Source organism: Mixophyes fleayi, chromosome 5 (assembly GCF_038048845.1).
Source record: "Mixophyes fleayi isolate aMixFle1 chromosome 5, aMixFle1.hap1, whole genome shotgun sequence".
In the NCBI taxonomy this organism is placed as follows: domain Eukaryota; kingdom Metazoa; phylum Chordata; class Amphibia; order Anura; family Limnodynastidae; genus Mixophyes; species Mixophyes fleayi.
In genome coordinates this window covers 137,047,091-137,067,868 of record NC_134406.1, presented here as the reverse complement: position 1 = coordinate 137,067,868, position 20,778 = coordinate 137,047,091, and the positions used below count along the sequence as shown (strand labels likewise).

At 37.1% G+C, this 20,778-nt stretch overlaps 1 protein-coding gene across 2 annotated transcripts in view; it reads left to right on the top strand.

The window, feature by feature from the left end:
- AHRR (aryl hydrocarbon receptor repressor) overlaps positions 1–15,401 on the top strand; it is a 284,468-nt gene extending 269,067 nt beyond the window's left edge. For both annotated transcript variants that reach the window (XM_075212851.1, XM_075212850.1), the window contains exons 8-11: positions 842–1,041; positions 1,752–1,858; positions 9,778–9,919; positions 13,611–15,401. In XM_075212851.1, coding sequence (XP_075068952.1) covers positions 842–1,041; positions 1,752–1,858; positions 9,778–9,919; positions 13,611–14,736 — 1,575 coding nt within the window. In that variant the 3' untranslated portion in view covers positions 14,737–15,401. The remainder of the gene's footprint in view (positions 1–841; positions 1,042–1,751; positions 1,859–9,777; positions 9,920–13,610) is intronic.
- The last annotated feature ends 5,377 nt before the right edge of the window (positions 15,402–20,778 follow it).

Below are 20,778 nucleotides of genomic sequence, written 5' to 3'. Positions count from 1 at the left end.
ATGACATTCTGGAGTATATGCAAATTACCATTATAAAAACTGAGGCAGCAGACTTTTGGCCATGACTGTACAGGCTGCATAGAGGGTTAAGCTCTTTCAGACCAAGAACCCTACATTTAATACACAAAAGTGGAGAATACAGTCTAATGGCGTAGACCAAAGGAAGGAGCTTTGAGTAGTTAAACATGTCTTTTCAGTTCTAAGGTGCGACTGATGGAGGTGCATGCAACTTGATGTTGTTTATTTATTTTCGTCATCCTGACGAAAATCTGCTGTTTATTGTGAAGGAACAATAAAAGTCCTGTTTTCAGCAAGAAGTTGTCTGTGACTGATGTCTGTGTGTGCATCTCCTAGGGTGCCTGTGTCGCGCTCTCTCTCTCTCGCTCTCTCTCTCTCTCTCTGTATATATTTATATATATATATATATATATATATATATATATATATAAGTATTCTGTAAAATATATCCTTGTAGTTGATGAGTAGTGATATTATTCCTTATATGTGAAAAGTAGTGACGTCAATCCTACTTGGAGAGTAGTGATGTTACTTGTGTTATTTGGTCACATATATCCACCGTGGCTTCTAATATTCTTATTTTTTAAATATGGGTACATTATTCCAAACATATATATTTCCATTATGGCATTAGGAAAATGAATAACAGTTTTATCATCATTAAAACATACATAGTTGCTCTACAAACGCTAATGGGAAGTAACAGTAGTATAACAATACCTCAGATATATAGACAATGTGGGAGAAAACTAAGGTTTTTATGAGGTTAGATATGTGTTGGATAATAACTGTTTTCCATTTCAATATGTTTTATGTGGTGCAGACAATGCAGTTTGAAGGTAAGCTGAAGTTCCTCTTTGGGCAAACGAAGAAAGGATGTACAGGAACGTCTCCTCCCCCACACATGGCACTGTTTTGCATAGCCGTGCCACTTCTGCTTCCTCCTGTCTCCGAGATGAAAATGAAGAGCGTGCTTATGAGAACACAGAGAAAACCTGGTGCGCCCTTCAACGCGGAAAATACGTAAATCCCATTTCTATCCAATACTTAATTTGTTGAGCCAATTGTATTTGTAATGGCAGTGGAAATGTACAATTCATTCAGCAGATTTTTGACTGTACCACATAGAGGTGCAAGCAAAAATCTGTGCTACTTTTTACCCTAATAGCTGTAAAAAGGCACGTCTGTAATGATTGAATTCCCCCCTAATAGTCTGTGTTTGAGCCTCCTTTGTAAAATCCATAACCTACGTTATATGACAGCTGTGTAATAGGATTTGATCCTGTTAGAATCTGAAGTATGTAAATAGGACCATATTTACCATTTAGGCACATGTCTAGGGCAGCACTGTTCTGGGGGAGGATACCAATTTTATTTACTTTTTTTCTCTAGTTTTTTATCTTTTTTTATCTGATGACTTTTATGTATTCTTTTTCCATGCAGAAATAAAATTGGAGGTCTTGTTGGACAGACGGGAATGTGGATTGCAAAACTACTAATCTAGGGCAACATTACCTTTAAATAGTGCCCTGTATTTATTTATATATTGCCAACCATGTGAAAAACTTGCAGAGCATAGATTAAAATACAATGGTCCAAATGGCAAATGGAAAACGGATCTTTCTTAAATAACCTAAACTATTTTGTCTAATCTACCATTGTGTTATGTTAACTCTTGTTATAGTGTAATCCCTTGCTCCAATAATTTACCCGTTGTTGTTTTTTCCCTGCAGAGCTAAACCATACCAAGGAATGAGTGATGTGGAACACAATGGAAGAAATGGCCACCAAGGGGCATGCTTCCCAAATATGCTACACAACACAGAAAACCAGATCAAATGTAGGTATCAAGTCTACCTAAATTATTGCAGTCTAAAACTACAGAACACATTTAAACATGAAAACATGGGGTGGTGCTTGCTTTATTTTGCAAACATGTGCTACAATCCATATATGCTTGCAGTGGACAAGTAGCATCTGTATGAACACTCTTCTGTACATGAAATACACTTTTAAACATTATATTTAGGTGTTTTTTTGGGAAGCCCATTTTTACATTTTTTAACAGGGTGAATTATACAGGAAATAGTATTGGAATTGTTTTATGCATTTAATAAGAGCAGTCTATTCTAATTTATAATGAATGGTAAATATGTTAAAAAAAATAAGCAGTTGTATAAAATACATTTGATGATTATATAATAAAAGTACTCCATATAGTTATTCAGGGTTATTAAAATAAACTTGCTTAGTAAGCACAAGTTAGATTTATTAGTTACATAAATGTCTGACACTGCAAATCAGACCGCTAGTTCTGTTTATGGAACACAGACTTTCTTTCCGAATACAAATTAGGTTTTATAGTTGCTTGAAGATTCCAAAAAGCATAAAAGTAAATCACTGTTGTATTTACTTAGATGGTATATTATAGCTGCCTACTATATATATATATATATATATATATATATATATATATATATATATATATATATATATATATATATCACTATTGTTTTATTTATTTAGATGGTACATTATAGCTACCTACTATTTTATATAAAGTCATTTACATATCATACGTCCCCTGCAGTGTATACGAAGTTTGAACATCTTTTTGTGTATATTGTCCCAAGTTTAAGCAACTGTATACATTTTGCATGTGAACATGGCAAATTCTGTTAGGAGCTAAGCATCTATCGATGAGAAGAGAGGGGGTGGTCAAGATTTATGAATAAACCACGTTATACTCTCATATGTAAAAATTAGATTTCATTTTACGGTATGATATAATTTCTAAAACATTGTAGTAGTGGAGACGATACAAAATAAGTAAATAACTGCATACATGCTTGTAGTGGACAAATACCATGCAATATATTCATATAAAATGAGATTTAGTTTGCAGATAAAAATTTTTATAAGAGATTGAAGGGGTGAATTTCGAAGGCATTATCTATTTATTGGGGAGGTGGGTGAATCGCATCATGGAAGGACCCCATCCCGCCCATCACTAGGAAGTGGTCAGGATACAGGAGAATGGCCTGTTCTCTCCTGGAGGCCTACCTGGAATGTGGGTTGCGGGAGAGTGTCCATATACTCAGTAGTTAGTAAGCAGACTTTAGTACATTTAGTAATTATCCTTTACAAACATATATAAAATGGATTGTGAAAAGAGTGATCTTAATTCAGAAACCCACAAGCAAAATGGCACCAATATTATTTTAATGGATTTTAGATCAGTATAATTAACTTTAGTGCATCATATAAAATTTAGTGAACCAAGTCAGACAATGGTTTAAAACCAAATGCAAGGAAGTCGGGTGTTTTTAATTAGCATATTGTTGAAATTTTGCCAGCATAAAACTCATCTTACTATATATTTCGATATGTTGTCAAATTCTTTATTTTTAATAAGATTTAGTTATATTTTTTTTTTTACCAGAACAACACAAATTCTTACCCAAAACTAGTATTATTGAAACAGAAAACAATGAAGAAATAAGTTGAAAACATGAAATTGTTAATATTATCTATCTATTGACCAATCAGAAAAGGTGATAATCCTGCTGTTCCCCAGTAGGAAACTTGGACTGTCAACAATTATATTTAAATTTACATTATGTACAAATGTATTACAACATGAGTGAGTGACAAGACCACGTATAAAGCCCTTGAACTATGTCAACACTGTAATAGAACAAATTACATTGTGTTACATCTGCAATTCATCAATCTAAATATGAGGATCTAAAGAAAACACAACACAAAACACATTCAGGATTGGAGCTGACATAACTCACGTTACAGTATTCTATATTTAGTTTGTCTTTGATGTCTTAGAAATAAATGTAGAATCTCACTTTATTTTGTTCTCTGATGTATTTTCTAGGTTAGAAAAGTAATTAGATCACATTTCACTTGGATCAAATCACCTTAAGAGGATACATGAGTTTACTGAAGGAAAAATATGTTGACTCACAAAAAAAAATGTTCTTGTCATATGTTTATGTATTAGATTCTTCTTCGCTTGCCAAACCTTAGTCATCAAAAAGCCTGGAGGCCGTTGTTTTCCCAGATCGGTTTTTTGTTTAAGAGAAAAAAAAATCATTCAGCGTGTGTAGAACATGCTTTTTCAGGAGCTGTATCTTTGTAAGTGAATATACTAGTTGTGCTATGCCACATAAAATGCAGCTAATTAATATGCGTATAATGAAATAACCAAGTTAGAGGCATCAGTTCATGTCAAGTGAAATACCACAATTAAGTTCCCTTTTTAACTGATTTGGCAAAGCCATACCTCTAAAAATGTGAAAGGAGAATGAGGACAAAGACCACACCCTATTCCACCCAAATGGCCCACACATGCAGAAGGGTTGGGACAATCTGGTCAGAAATTACGACATTGCAAAACAGAAGTGCCTGGTGTATGGAAAGCATAAACTTGTGGTTGCTGGATAAAACACACATACTGTAGTATCATGACAAAGAGATCATTTAACCATAGGTACTGTAGGGTTACACCTAGTTAGTATTTTACAAATTTATATTTAAAGCAAACACATGACATAGGTCCAGCAACATTCTCCTCGCTCCTTCTGCAGCTTCCATATTTCAAACAGGCAAAGCAAAGTGCTGTCAAACTTCCCTTTCATGCTAAGCTGGGCATTGACAACAAGCTGTCTGTTTGAAGAAAGGCCTACCACAGCAGGAGCAAGGAGAGTGTCGCTGGAAGCTTGCAGCTACCCAGTGGATTGGATGGACCACAGGATCCCAGGTAAATGATATTCAGTACTATTGTTCCACGTATTGAACTCCATACAAAACAGAAATTTTCAGCTGTGGGTGGAGTCTAGTGTGCTCATGATATAAAATGCAAGAGGCATTGCTTGGACAATATGCTGGGGACACAGCTAATATAATGTGTGAGGACACTGCTGGCATAATATTCTAGGGGTACTGCTGGTATAATGTTTGGTGACCATGCAGGTACAATGCGGTGCAGTGGGGTTGTTTAATATCTAGATGCACCTCTTCATAACAATTGTGTCAAGTGTGTTATATTCACATCTACTCTGTTTCATATAGTTTTGTACAATAAAATATCACTTAAAAAATTCCAGAGGAAAGTACACAGGACTAACAGATAATACAATGGGTAAATACATTTAGATACAGGCAAAAATTCAGTGTTAAAACCCTAAAGATGTTAAAGGAGACATTATTTAGAGACATGGGGCCTTTAGAGTAGACCGCAATATTGCAGCCCAAATGTAGTCGGAAACCTGTGACCATAATATTAAGGCTAAAGTGTATCTTGAGTTACACATATCTTAATATATGTACAACAGAAAATACAGTGTAAATATGCTGCTGCATCAAGATATGATCTGAGCTTATGTTGATGTGACCACAGTTAACATACGACATTCATCATCATCATCTGTACTGGAAAGGCTGCAGCGTCTCTCCATGCACTTACTCTACTTATTCTTATTTAAGAATGTATCAATATTAAGTATGTTTTTCAAGATGATTACTGATATACACCATATGGACAAAAGTATTTGGCCTCACCTGTTAATTATTGAATTGAGGTGTTTCAATCAGACCTGTTGCCAGAGGTGTATAAAATCAGCCACCTAGCCATGCAGTCTCCATTTGCAAACATTTGTGATACAAAATGGTTTGTTCTGAAGAGCTCAGTGACCTTTGCAATAAGACGGTTCGTGAAATTTCATCCCTGCTGGATATTCCACTGTCAACTGTAAGTGATATTATTAGAAAGTGGAAGCATTTAGGAACAGCAGCAACTCGGCCACAAAGCAGAGTGCCACGTAAAATCACACAGCGGGGTCAACAACTGCTAAGTACGGAAAAGTCGTCAACACTCTACTGATTCTATAGCTGAAGAGTCCGAACTTACACTGGCATTAATATACTCTAAAGCGGGAGCTTAATAGAATGGGTTTCCATGGCCGAGCAGCTGCATTCAAGCCTCACATCACCAAAACCAATGCCAAGTGTTGGATGGAGTGGTGTAAAGCACACTGACACTGGACTGTGGAGCAGTGGAAACCTGTTCTGTGGAGTGATGAATCACGCTTCTCTGTTTGGCAGTCAGATGGGAGAGTCTGGGTTTGGCGGATGCCAGGAGAACCTTACCTGCCTGACTGCTTCATCACAACTGTGAAGTTTGGTGGAGGAGGGATAATGGTATGGGGCTGTTTTGCAGGGTTTGGGCTAAGCCCCTCCGTATCTCCAGTGAAGGGCAATCTTAATGCTTCAGCATTCCACGTCATTTTGGACAATGCTATGCCTCCATTTTTGTGGCAACAGTTTGGGGAAGGCCCTTTTCTATTCTAACAAGACTGTGACCCAGTGAACAAAGCAAGGACTACAAAGACATGGTTTGATGAGTTCAGTGTGGAAGAACTTGACTGGCCCAACAGAGCCCTGACCTCAACCCCATCGGGATGGGGTTGAGGTCAGGGCTTTGGGATGAACTGGAACAGAGATTGCGATCCAGGCCTTCTCGTCCAACATCAGTGTCTGACCTCATAAATGCTCTACAGAATGAATGGGCACAAATTCCCACAGAAACACTCTAACATCTTGTGTAAAGCCTTCCAAGAAGAGTGGAAGCTGCAAAAGGGGGACCAACTCCATATGAAAGTATATGTATTTGAATACAATGTCATTACAGTGCCTGTTGGTGTAATGGTCAAGAATCCGAATACTTTTGCCATATAGTGTATATATAATTTTAAAAACAGAATACATACAATATTTCTGTAAAAAATCAAAATACCCTAACTAAGAAACCAGGACCAATGCTATAAGCAGTGCTGGTTACTGTTTAAGCAGAAGAACAATGGTGTGGCCCCCCCTTCAAAATCGGCAGCCAGCATCACACTATGCCTGGACTTTCTAAACAAATGCAATTGTATATCCCACCTAAAGTATTTAAAACCTTTACGTGGGATATACATTTTTAAGAGGAATTAATATTATATTCAAGCATTTAAATGTTTGGTTGATCTCTGTAAGTCTGTATCTTGAATTAAATATTAATGCATTATAACTGTGAGCCCACTAAATATCATACAGTCCTGACTGCTCAGCCAATCAGAATTCAAAGTTGCGTAAAGGCCAATGGGAAATGGGAAAACGGTGTTTTCCAACCAATCACAGCAAATGCCATGCTCTGGACAAAGAGTAAATACAAGATACTAAGGCTGGGTACACACTGGAGAAATTTCTTTCAATAATCGGGCAAATCAGCCGGCCTAGGACCATTCAGGCAGAAGTCGGGTTAGTGTGTATAGTGACATGATGGTCGAAAATCGTTTCAAAGTGTTGATTGTTGGCTCAATTAATTTGTCGTACTGTTTAATATTTTCCGACCAATAACCCAATGATCATGTAGTGTGTATAAGTTTCTGATCGATCCACGAGCAACTGACGATAGTTCCTCAAGCTGCAACTCCTTTGGGGGCGTGTGTATGTTAATTTCTGATGCCTGTACCAGTCCCATGTGGTGCGGTGTCCGCACGTCACTCACTTGGTAATTAGGTGTTTCTAGTGGTAAAGCAATAGCAGGTGTCTATTGCATTAATGCGGACAGCACATGTCTTCCAGTTTAACTATAAACCTTTGTCAGTGTAGGGCTATAACAAAAACAATGTTTTATTTATATGTGTATTGCTTTTGTCTCCCTCCATAATTACAACTATTTGTCACTTTCTTGTATATTTTCTTGTATTTCTTGTATACTTGTATACTCAATATACATTCATAAAAATGCAAAATATGTTATTACATTTGTCTGCCTGTATAATTACATACATTTTTGTATATAACACATGTTTGTGTTTCCTACAGATGTTTATAGATGTGCATTTTATATATGTCTTGTTGCATATTAGTACACCTGTGTAAATGGTAATGCATCTTGCACCTGTGTTCTGCAACCCTTTACATTTAACATGCTTTATAGTCGAACGTTTATTTACTTGTTAATGCATATATTTATAAAATACACAGAATAAACCACACATTGTAAACCCAACAGGTTTATTGTTGAATTCTGTTGAAAAAATTAACAGTTGAAAAATATAAAGTTTCAACATATTTATTTTACCACTTTAAAATTGGACTTTTCAATGGTTAAACTGGCTAGTACTTTGTGGTATAACCTTCTGAAAAAACTAAAACATCTCCCTGAAGTTCTTTTCCAACACCAAGTGAAGTCCCAATGTGCTCGTAATAACTTTATTTTGTGGTCCCTCTTGTTGCATCTGTGTAAAGTTGCCCTTTACCTCTATAGGTTCTGTAAAACAGGCGCCATTTTGGTTATTATAATGGTATACATTTCTCCCCAAAACATTTTTTTTTCTTTTAATTCGGTATCTATTTTTTCAGCTTTAATAAGTACGTGTTCAGCTTTAAAATTTTCAGGACCTACGCAGCACATATCAACTTGCATTCTTCTTTCTGGAAATAATACAACATTTTCAGTATACTATATACTATTGTCAGTCGTTCATCTACAAATTCATTAACAAATTCTTCAAACAGCTGTACAACATGTCGAACTCACTTTTTTTTATAATGTTTCTACGGATTCACATCAGTCTCCGTTGTTCTTTATTTTTTATGTCTGACCAATGCTTTTGCACTTGCAATTTATTTCTTTTCTTTCCAAGTTTCTCCATAGTTTTTTTTAGTAATTTCAGCATTATTGATTACTTTCTGATATTAACTCTTTGGTATTTTCTCGTTTGGTAATCGTACTGGTCCAGCACTTTTACCATCATCTCCACCTCTCTTGGTCTCATTGCATTTACTCTTTTCACGCCCGTTAATTGTATTTCTTCTTCTTCTTCATTCCCCATCACTACTTCTACAAATTTTTCTCTTCTTTTCGCACCTCCACCGATATCTGCTCCTTATCCCCCATCTTCTAACGTCCCTCTGCACCAGACAGGCTCCCCTGTAATTTTATACACTCAGACATGGGCATTCGTTTCACTTGTGGACCAACCAGTGGTGGTACCTGTACAGAATGGAGCATTGTGGGTGAAGGCCATTCATGTATAATAACTTTGTGTTTGTCGAATATATCAATATACTGTACACGTGCTAACGAATGTATAAAGTAAACATGACACCTTTGCATTTCTTATGAGGTTTGGGGTGATTAGTATTGAACATGCTTTGTCCTTTATTTAAATTTCTTGGGGATATCATTACATGGACCTCAAAAGTTGTTTCAATGTTTACAAAATTCAAATCTTTGCTCACGACAATCTGTCTGTGAAAAGTCGTTGCCCGGTTGGTCAGTCTTTCGTTAATCCTCTAAAATGTGATTAGTGTGTACGCATTAATCGTCAGAGCAATTGGACCTTCAGTCAAAGGTAAAGTCGTTGTAGATAGCATGTCAGTCAAAAAATTCTTCAGTGTGTACCTAGCCTAAGTGTAACGAGCTGTAAGTATGATTGAATTTCAGCAGGTATTGTATATCCCTGTGCACAAGCATTGTGTCTACACAATACTATATTTATGCATTTTTATTGGTATTCATGTTTTTTTCATTTTATTTTTATTTACGCAAAATATTTTTTATTTACATATTATACAAGTAATTTAAAAATAGAGCCACATTCAATAATTTGTGAGTCTTCAAAAACTGTACAAAAAAAATCCAGAAATTGCTTTATTAAAAATATTGACAAATTAATCTTTTTCTTCCTTTAATAGCAATGAATGCTGGTGACAGTGGAATTTCATTGCTGAAAGTCAGAACAAATGACGAGCAATGGGTTTGGGTTGAGGCAAACACCCCACTTTTGTATAGAAATGGATGCTCAGACTATGTTATAGTCCCAAAACAAGCTCAGAGGTAAGGAATTCTAAAACTCATATTATTTGTACATTCAAACCCTAATTTTACATTTCTAGATTTATTGTTTTCCCAGGATTTACATTATGTTTAGGGGGATTTTGTATTATAGTGTATGAAATCATGTATCCCATCCAATGGGAAGCCACTGCTTCCCAACTAGCCAGCCAGAGCCTGCGCTCTATAAGCTGCATAAAAGGTAAGTGTTAGACATTGACAGTAAAGCATCAATCACCAAAAAAAAGGAACCGTGCTGTGGGGGGTAGAATATAAATTCTTGGTAACATATATCATAATAATAAAAAGGATTGGTTCAATACAATAAAAACATTTATTACAATATATGAATAACACCTAAATATGATACATAAATCACAAAAATAAAAATGATAAGATATAACATATAAAATGGAGCAGGCTGTCATAGGCTGCTAGAACTTTTCATAAAGTGTCCAGACCGTGGGGTCTTATTGGTATAACATATCCAGTAGTTGGTAAGGAATCCTCCATAGATAATTAGAGAAAACACATTCTCAAAACAACATCAAGATTCACTGGAGTAGCGATCCCAAAGTCTGATCCAACACTATCTGAGTATGTGAATATGATAATGTAATTATTAAAGATGAATTTCCGGATAAATGTTTCTGGTAGGGTTTGCAGTAAGTCCTGAGTGGACTTATTTCTTTGTACTTATTTTTATACTCATGTATTTGTTTTATTATTAGAACATTCCCCCTACTGTGTGCGCCAGAGTCTTTTTTCTCCTTTTAGAGCTTTGTAGATCTTGTGATTGACAGTAAAGCATTGCAGGCAGCAGGGCCTGATTATCCAATAGATTGGTTAGGCTGCAGCCTAGGGCGTGAGGCTTTTGGAGGAAAACCTCATGCTTTTTAAGATAATAGTTGTTCTCCAAAGTAAAAGAAAAGATGACATAAAAATGCAGTACGGTTTTAATATTTTAATCTTGACATATTCCCATGGTAAAGGCTGAAGCCAAGTGACCCGAGTCATTATGGAGGGTAAGGCAAAAAAAAGGAGTAGCTTTGATCCTGGACAAACCATGGTACAATGCAAGGGGGTGCAAATTAGTTTATTATTTTGCAAGTAAGCAAAATACTGGCTGCTTTTTCAAGTAGCAAAAAAAATACTGATAGCTTTATTTGCACACTGAAATTTAAAGTTGATCTAGGACAATGCCCTACCCCAACTATAAATCTGTCGCCAAGTTTTAAATTTACCTCCCCCTCCAATGCAGCATGGTTTTGCCAGGGTGGAAAGTTACTCCTTTTTGCTTTTCTTAATGACTTAGGCCTAAGGACTCCTACTTTGGCGGGCATGTGAGGATAAGCGAATAAGAGAGACAAGGATGGCGACAGGCACAGGCGAGACAGCCCCTCCCCTGCACATCTTCACCCTCAGTAGCTCTTGTTCATATCTCCATTATGCTATACAGTTCTGAATTTACTAAAATGAAATGAGTGACAAAGATCGCCATGACCCTTTTAAAAGTCAAGTAGAAAGGAGTTTCAAAAACACCAGAAACATAAATATTGGTGGGGGTGGGTGAAGGAAGCCAGATTTTAAATTAAGGACAAGGTTATTTTTACCTTCCTTGTATTAGCCTGGCCTGGAAAGTGAGGGGGCGCAATGAGCATATTAGCCTAGAGTGGCCTGAATTCTGGCAGATTTTTTTTATATCCCTGCTGTGTGGTGTTAATGCAATGGATTAACTGTTGTGGATGTGTGTACTCCCAACGTCATGCAGTGATTGAGAACAAAACCTGTATGTCTGCCCTACAGGGTGCCATGTTTTTCAGGGATATATAAATTATATAAAACAAAGGATGAGTGTGTTAATATATTTTCTTTTTTGACAGTAATTTCCACACAAGATAGACTCGTTGAGCTTCCAAAAAATTAAAGTAAAAAAAGTGGTGGACCGAATCTCTCAATCACATGAAACTCTGTGCAATGTAATAGGCCAATGACCAAGCGCACATAAACACACAAGCCAATGCAGCCATTGGCTTGTCAACACTTCCTGTGAACAATCCAATCACTTCCAGTATGATTTTTTCAGTTGGGTCATGCAGTTGTTTTGTGTGGCAAGTATAAGCTTGTGACTGCTGGATAAAACTTATACTATAATGAAGATCACTGAACCATAGGTACCTACCACTTTTGAAAATATTTACCAAAATGGCCAATATTATTAATAAGATAGAAACATAGTTTTATGCCTGTGATGCCAACCATAGTGCCTGTTGAAATAGACTTGAATTGTTATTGTATTATCTCACTTTGTGTCCAGTGAGTGTCTGAAACTGTGTTTTTTTTAAGTATATGAGAAGTGTTTTGTATACCTCTAAAGTGCTAGTAAACTGGTTTATTAAAGTAATTCTATCGTTTTAAAATAAGCATTGCCCAATCAATTGTATGTATTTCCAAAGCCCATAGTATTTTATTTTAGCAGATGTAAATAGAAAACAATTCAATACATTATTATATTATGATAAAGTACAGTACAGCACAGCCAATACCAAAAGATAAATACATACCAATGCAATCGCATGCGCTCGCTGCGCACCCACGGGACCCGGTGGACAGTATATCTGTAAGAATACTGTGTCAGAGTTGACTGAGAACCAGGGGGTTTGCAGCGATGATTATATACAGTACAGTGTTACACTTGAACAATAGAGATGACGTAGATTGTTTCTATAGGTCCAGACGTTGGGTGGGTCCAGGGTAAACAGATCATAGGTTGATTCAATCTAAGGAATCCAAAGGTGGGGATCGTCTCTCCAGGGGGTCTGCTTCTTTCATAGCCAGCATCATACAAAGGATTATTCCCTAATAACAATAACTAAAGTATGCAATGTGCGATCTCTTCGCCGACTGCACCGGACAGCTGCTGATGATTAGGGGATCAATATGATATCAGGCATGACACCTTTCCTATAACCTAAACCTTTAATAACACTAAAATGTACATATAATCACTATATATATATATATATATATATATATAGACTAATAATAAACCAAATACTATCTGCTCCTGAATTACAGTGTAACGGAACCAATATGAAGTTATATAAATAACTAAATGTTGTAATGCGAGAGTGTGCGTGCATATTTTACCGTGCGAACGCACCACGCCACGTGTTACGTGGCGTACGGATCGCATTTGCATGGCTAAACAATATTAAACCAATATACTTTCGTTCATCCAATTATATGACTTCAACAGGTTTAAAACACTTCCCTGAGGGCTGTAACAGGATTTAAAATAAAAATTCATTTAAACGCATGTATGCATTTTTCTTTTACAGTATTTTAAAAACTTCTTAAATACTAGCAGTGTTTGAAGGGGAAAAATACCCGTATGACCAGCTCTAACTGTCATTTTCTCTCTTTTATTGAAATGTTTGTAAAGCTAAGCAGTAGAATCTACCATTTCCAATGATAATTTGGCAAATAGAGTAATTTTGTTTCAAAGTGTATGGCCGAAATCTTATTTTACAGCATGGAGCTTTCATTCAAGTTACTACAATGTAAAAATATATATATTTAACATTTTATATGTAGAATGCTATAAATCTATGTTTTACTTACCATTTATTGTAAAATCATACGAGAATTGGCAAACGTTTCTCAATATTGCATAAATATTTTTTCATTTCAGGGATGATGAGTCCCTGGCCAAGAAACAGAATAATATACTTGGTATGAAAGGAAGTAGAGAAGTTCTTCTGTGTAATAGTTCCAGTGAATCACCAGCACTCCTAAAACAGCATCTTACATGGGCAAAACACGAGAAAGAAGATATGAAACTAAAGTTTCATCCAACAAAGAGTGACTCTTTTTTGCAGGAGGAAAACATTCTTTCTAAGCATTTCTCTAGTATGCAAAATCACTGTAATGCCAGCAGCGGATGGACAGTAAAAAATTCTGTGGGATCTAGGTCAGGTCACCAGTTTGTTGGCTCATTCTCAAGTAGGATGGGCAGGCCTTTTTACAGCATGGACCAAAGCCATTCTGGGGTGCACATGGCAGACCATTCCCATCGTGGAAGTATGGAGCATTTCCAGACATATCATGGTTTGCAGCAGCATTCTGTGGACTCTTACACTACAGATAATATAAAAATGGAAAATGCATTTGGAACTCCAGATATACTATATGACTCAGGGTTGCCTTTGAATATCCCTATCAAAACCGAAAATGACTCTGATTCTGAGGGAAGGTCTGAACTTTACCCAGAGCCCCATGCTCATAGCTGGCTTGGTGAGACAAATGTACTGAAAAGAACTTTGCATGACTTTCCTGAAGGGCTGCATCTTAAGACTGAATCGGACCTCAGTGAACATAATTCATGTCTGAAACCAAAACACCATATGCACTCTCCTCACAGAGGACATTGTTTTGTTCCAGCTGCACACATCAACCACATAAACACAAGTCGGCCTTTTAAAGGGGTATATAACAAGGAACCAGCTCAGTTTTATCCTCAGAAGTGTGCCTATATAGAAAGCATGCTGAGCCACCAGGGGGCAGATTGTTTGAATAGTCCCCTCTACGCAGCGGCTTCAGTAGATGACAAGAGTCAGGGTAACCAAGCTTATAAGCTTCAATGTGAGTTCAAAGCTCACAGCATTGTTCAGAACATCAAGCGTGAGCCTGTGGATTCACCTCCGTGGATTGAAGATGAGCAGGATTCAGTATCGGTGGTCTGCCAAAAAAACACACTGATGGGTTTCTTACCCAGCCAAATGCCACGCAATGCAGCGGAATTTGCATACATTCAATAATTTTTGCTTTTTTTTTTCAATTTGAATTTTAGATTACAACAAATAAATATTGCACTATTACAACATAAGGTCTTTTTATATGTATAGCTTACACTGTGGTAAAAGTGTGATCTGTGCTGAAAATGCCTTATGTATGGGACAGGAGTTTTCAGAACTGCTTTTTTGGCAAGAAATGCAACTATTTTTTCCCAGGTGTTACCACTAAGAATAAAAAAGCTTTTGCTTCTGTAGACAAGTGATTTTATTTTATGAGATGTGCACACATTTTCTACGCTTTTATAAATCCACAGAGTACATGGCATTCCCATAAAGGTGTGCAGCTTATTGATAAGCCTTTTCTGTTTAATGAAGGATGACAGTATTAAGAATTAAGGATACACTGATTTTTGCCTTGCGGAATACTAGACTGAATGTAATTGATTGGCACCTTAACAATAAGTTACACTAACACAGATAAGTCACTTAAATATTTTTTTTTGCTCCAGAGAGTTATACACTCTGATAATTGCTTTGCTGTTTAACATATTTTGTATTTATAGGTAACTTGTTTATAAGCTCATTTTATCTTTTGTTTAAAGCTAGTCATTTCTGTGATTCTGAGCTAAAAGCAAAGAACCATGGCAATGGATAAGTAAGAAAATAAAGAGCTTATGTTTGCACTTCAATATGTATATTTGTTATTGTATAAAAGTGATTGTTATCATGAGAACTCACTCACAAAACATATAATTTGGTTGTTAGGCAGCTTCATCAAGGTTGACAATGTACAATACTCAAACATACACTGAAATACTGTCCAATCCTCTTAACACCAGGGGCTGGAAAAGCCATTGCCTCTTTAAATTTCCCCTGCAAAGTCGCCGATTTCTGGCGACTTGCAGAAATTGGAGCTTCATACATGTACCACAAAATCTGCTTAAAGGTTATATGTGTATACACTGATCAGCAGGGGAGGGTTGGCAAATTTTAGCCTGAGGGCAAGACTCAACTCAGCAGCCTATTGGAACATTTTAAAACAAAATAAAATAAATGCACGTGGCCCACTATGGGACCAGCCTTGGGGGCAGCTGTCCCCCAGCACAGCCTGCCCCTGCTTATCAGCCATAACATTAAAACCACCTGCCTATTATTGTGTAGGTCCCCCTTGTGCTGCTCTGACCCGTCGAGGCATAGACTGCACAAGACCTCTGAAGATGTCCTGTGGTATATGGTACCAAGACCTTAGCAGCAGATTCTTCGAGTCCTGTAAGTTTGTAGATGGGGTCTTCATGGTTTAGACTTGATTTTCCAGCACCTTCCACAGATGCTCCATTGGACTGAGATCTGAGGAATTTGAACCCTTTGTAATGTTCCTCAAACCATTTCTGAACAATTTTTGCAGTGTGGCATTATCCTGCTGAAAGAGGCTACTGCCATAAGGGAATAACGTTGCCATGAAGGGGTGTACTTGGTCTGCAACAATGTCTAGGAAGGTGGTACGTGTCAAACTAGCATCCACATAAATTAACTTAATTATCATCCACGTAAATGCCAGGACCCAAGAACATGCACCTGGCTATGCACATGATGTAAAAGAAAATGTGATTCATCTGACTAGGCCATCTTCTTCTATTGCTCCTTGGTGTAGTTCTGGTGCACACGTGCCCATTGTAGGCACTTTCGGCATTATACAGAGGTCAGCATTATGTTGGCGCTGTTGTGCGGATATATGTAGTGACTAATTCCTATCAATGAAGTCATGTACCTATTAGCTGTAGGTGAAAACACATGGTGACAGATTCTGGTAACAATAAAATACATTTATTTGTTGTAGTGTGTGTAACTTGCACATCATACATTACTGTAGCAGATTCTTACTCTATCTAAGCAAGTAACAGTCACAAACTAGCGTGAAGTCTTTGCTGCTACTTATTTTGGATCTGTCATTTGAGAAAGTATATGTGGAAATATAGTAGCTCATTAAGAGCAATTTTTCTGGTTTATCAACAGTCATATCACATTGTATCTCACAGGAGCATTCTTTTAATAGGTTGACTTTTGAACAGCCACTCCATCTAGTGGTTAGGATCAAAATTACAGTACAGATGTTAGATACAACATATCTTACACATGAACAACCAGTGAGGTGTTACAGGAGTAATCACAACTTAGACCTGATCAGAAAACTGTTTGAATGATATTTTGAGGAATTAATATAGTTGTTAAATATTGTAAACAATTCTAAAATAACTTAAAATTACAATAGGTTCAAACATAATGGAGTTTTATTGAACCAGGTATATAATATTCCAGCTACAACACATAGTGGAAGTATCACTTGCCATAATATTGAATATTTCTCCTTTGTTTCACTCTAATTTTTACAGTGATTTTTATAATTCATTATTAATTTTAAACAATTTTAAAGAGTACTAATAAAAGTATTTTTTTACAACTACCATTCATTTTTGAGTGACATGTGAATTCCCTACTAGATCCCCAAATAAGATACCCTCATAAATATCCTAGGACTGCCTCATGTGAACAGAGGTTCTTTTTGCTTTCTTTTCATTTAGCATAGTTCAGTACTACCTTGAGAGTGCCAAATTAATGTATATTAAAATTAAGGATAACCTTCTATTATATATACTTAAGGGTCAAAAACCAACAATTTTACCTGTGCGGTGGGCAATTCCCCCTACATTTAGAAAGTATGAATTAGAATAATTTACCATCCCACTTTAGGGAAGAGTTATTACAGCCATTCCATTTTAGAGATTAGCATTTCATTTTCACAGCAGTCTAAATGGTTCAATATGTACCAAACCACATTCCAAGAAATCTGGAACTGCCCAAACTGGTTTGCGCATATCTATCGCAGTGCTGCCGCACAAAGCGCCTTATATAGAGGTGGACATATATGAAACCGTGGCACATGTAGGAACAGAAACACACAAGAAAAGCATACTTGTTTCTGCATGTAGAGTTGTACGCATCTTGTGATGCAAACAACTCGACAGCAGTACTACTTATGTTACTTTTATGTTTATTTTCTGTCCTTAACATTTTTATTTTTTTTTAAAAATCAAATAATAAAGAGAGAGGAAAGGGGAACAAGAGGTTGTAGTGTTAATGTTTCAAAGAAGTTGATATAGGCCTTAACATAACAAGAAGAAAAAGGAAGGAAGCAGGAGGGAAACACAAGGGTTAAATATCAAACACCCTAAATTTTATTGAGAATGTCAATTTGATTATGTAGATGGGTGTTGAGTAGATCCACGTGCTTTACAAATGGACACGTCTCTTTCAAAAAGCTATGCAAGACCTTTCAGCAAGTTGACTAGGTACATTTAGCACTTATCAATATAAGATTTGGACTAAGCTTATCTAAATCACATACAAAAGTCTCTAAAGGGATATCAAAGCCCTCAGCAGAACCAAGAAAGTCAGAAACAGTTTTACAAAATGGTTGAACAATGGGAAAACAATGGTTGATAGAATTCCATGCAGGACAACGCTTTGACACATCAATGAGGCCATTCTATAAAACACATACAATCTTTATGTGGTAATGTTGGAACCTAATGACTGTAGAATCGTGTTAACAGTATAGAGCTAGAATCAATTTAATGGGTTCAGAGAAATACATTAAGATTTTGTACAGCTAGAGCCGGCATTGACACTAGGTGAACCTAGGCATTCGTCTAAGCACCAGGGTTTAGGGGGCGTTTAAAACACTGACTAAGTTCTGAAAAAAAAGACACTGAATGAGTGATATAATGTCTAAGCACCCTCTCACAGTCTGCCATATGCGGACATGCAGGGGCAACAACAAGCACATTTTTACCTGTGAAGATGCTGACTGTTGATCCTCCATGTTGGTAAAAGAGCTGGGAGGCTGTACTGGGCTATAATATCAAAGCCTAGCGATACACTCCCAAGAGGTGACGATGCCACCCTGACCCTGCACCACACAAGGTAATAAGCCGGGAACAAGGTGGTATCTAAGAAGCAGGGGGAGGGAAGTATGGCTTAATAATTTTTCTGGAACAGCCAGACGTGATCTATAATCCTCTGCACTGCAATTCCCTTATACCCTTCTGCAAGTTGAGGTAAATGTATGCCAAATTAAAGTAAATAAAGTAACTTTGTGACTACTGAACCAAAAAAATCTTTGTATCCAGCAATGCTTGTGAAGATCAGTGATAGAAAGTTTGTTATCAATATGTAAGTGAATAAGGTGATTAGCCTGTCAATGATACAAAAATGAAGCTGTAACTTTACCTGAGGTATGGTGATATATATAGGGATGGGCTCTTCATTTTCCTTGGTTAATCAGTCTCAGAAATCTGATAGGATCTTATGGGAGGGAGGTTTGGAGTTTGGTTTAGGTAAGAATATAGTCTACCAAAAGAGATAGGTATGGCAAGATATTCCTCAGTAGGAGCCAATGTCCATATAAGTAATAAGTTTAAGGTAGGAAAGGGGAGAAAGTGAGGAGAATATAGAGAAAAGGGGGAGATTAAAAACAACCAGGAAAAACATAAAATGATTCAGTACTGTTATAAGCAGAGCCGGATTTAGACCTCATGGGGCCCTAGGCAAGATACTGGTTTGGGGCCCCCTCCCTGAAAAAATCCATAGCACTATAGTTTTTTAGCATAACATATACCCTTATTCAGGAGCTGGCTGGCAGACTTTAGCCCGGGGGGGCAAGCATATAGAACTAGCCCATAAGTAGCGGCCCATTTTTAAAGGGCGGTCTCACTGCCGGCCCTGGGAGGGCCCTGTGGGGACCGCTGGGCCCTAGGCAATTGCCTAGGTTGCATAGTGGTAAATCTGGCCCTGGTTATAAGAATTGTCTAACAGCACTTTGTCCCAGTACATTTGTCATTTTATTGTGGCGATGTCCGAGTGCCACATCGCCGGCAATTGAATCTCCCCCATAGATGGTAAGCAAAAGAGGAGGAGGCAGTAATCAGTTGTCAAACTCTATGAACCATGATTTCTGAGAAGGGCTCTATAATATTTGAAGAGAAGAAAAAATAAAAGAATGTAGTGCAAAAAACTCCTAACCTTTCATGAACTAGTCTGTGTCATGATACTGGTGTATTAGCTGAAGACCAATGGCCAATAGAGCTGATTGTGAACAGAGTCCGTATACTCAGCAAGTGGAGAGTGTCCCAAATATAGATTGATAGTAGACGATACCATATGTTCAGATGTAAGGCAGATTAGCACACAAGCGTGTAGTCAGCAGTAAGCAAATAGCCAGTAGTAACAGAAAAAGTCATTACACAAGCAGGTAGTAGTGAATGAAAGATGAACAGGTTCAGGTAGCACAGTGCAACCTGATGCACTTTGGGGACCACGTAAGTGGCCCTCTGTCCTTTCAAGGGGCCACACATTACCCTTACTCCCAAAAATTGCTTAAAACAATACATTTAATCAGAGAAAGATACACCTATCTGTAATGACAAACAAACAAGCAAATCTGACAATCATGCAGGAAGGACCTGGAGGCAGCAGGTGAAGTCTTGGATGTCATACTGAGGCCATCACTGAGGTAGCAGAAGCTAAGGCCTGCTGCAAATTACACTGAATGTAAGTAGAATTTGCATATGGTTTTTAATAGACTTTTCAATTTTTCTATTGGAAATCCTCTGTCTTCCCTATCTAGCACACTCCCTTTTTACCTACTTGTATACAAGGTGAACAAGCTGTGACATTCTGCCATATCTTACTCGAGACCTGGTCACCAATAACGAAGATTGTCCAGCCAGCTTGGTGTTGCTGGCACAAGAGAGTAGATTATTCTGAATTTCCTCACCTATAAAACAAAAGCATATTTATGGATGAGGTAGAGGTAGAGGCAAGGATCCAGCAGGGGTCAGTTCTCTCTGTGATTCAGTATCATTTTTGTCACACCAAGGGATATCCACTAACATTTTTAGAAGGATGGAAAATCAGCAGAAAAGAAAAATAAGAAAAGAAAAGTGCTTGTTGGTCAGACATTGTGCTGTTTGTAGGTATTGCACATTCTTGTGGTCTATATAAATAGTT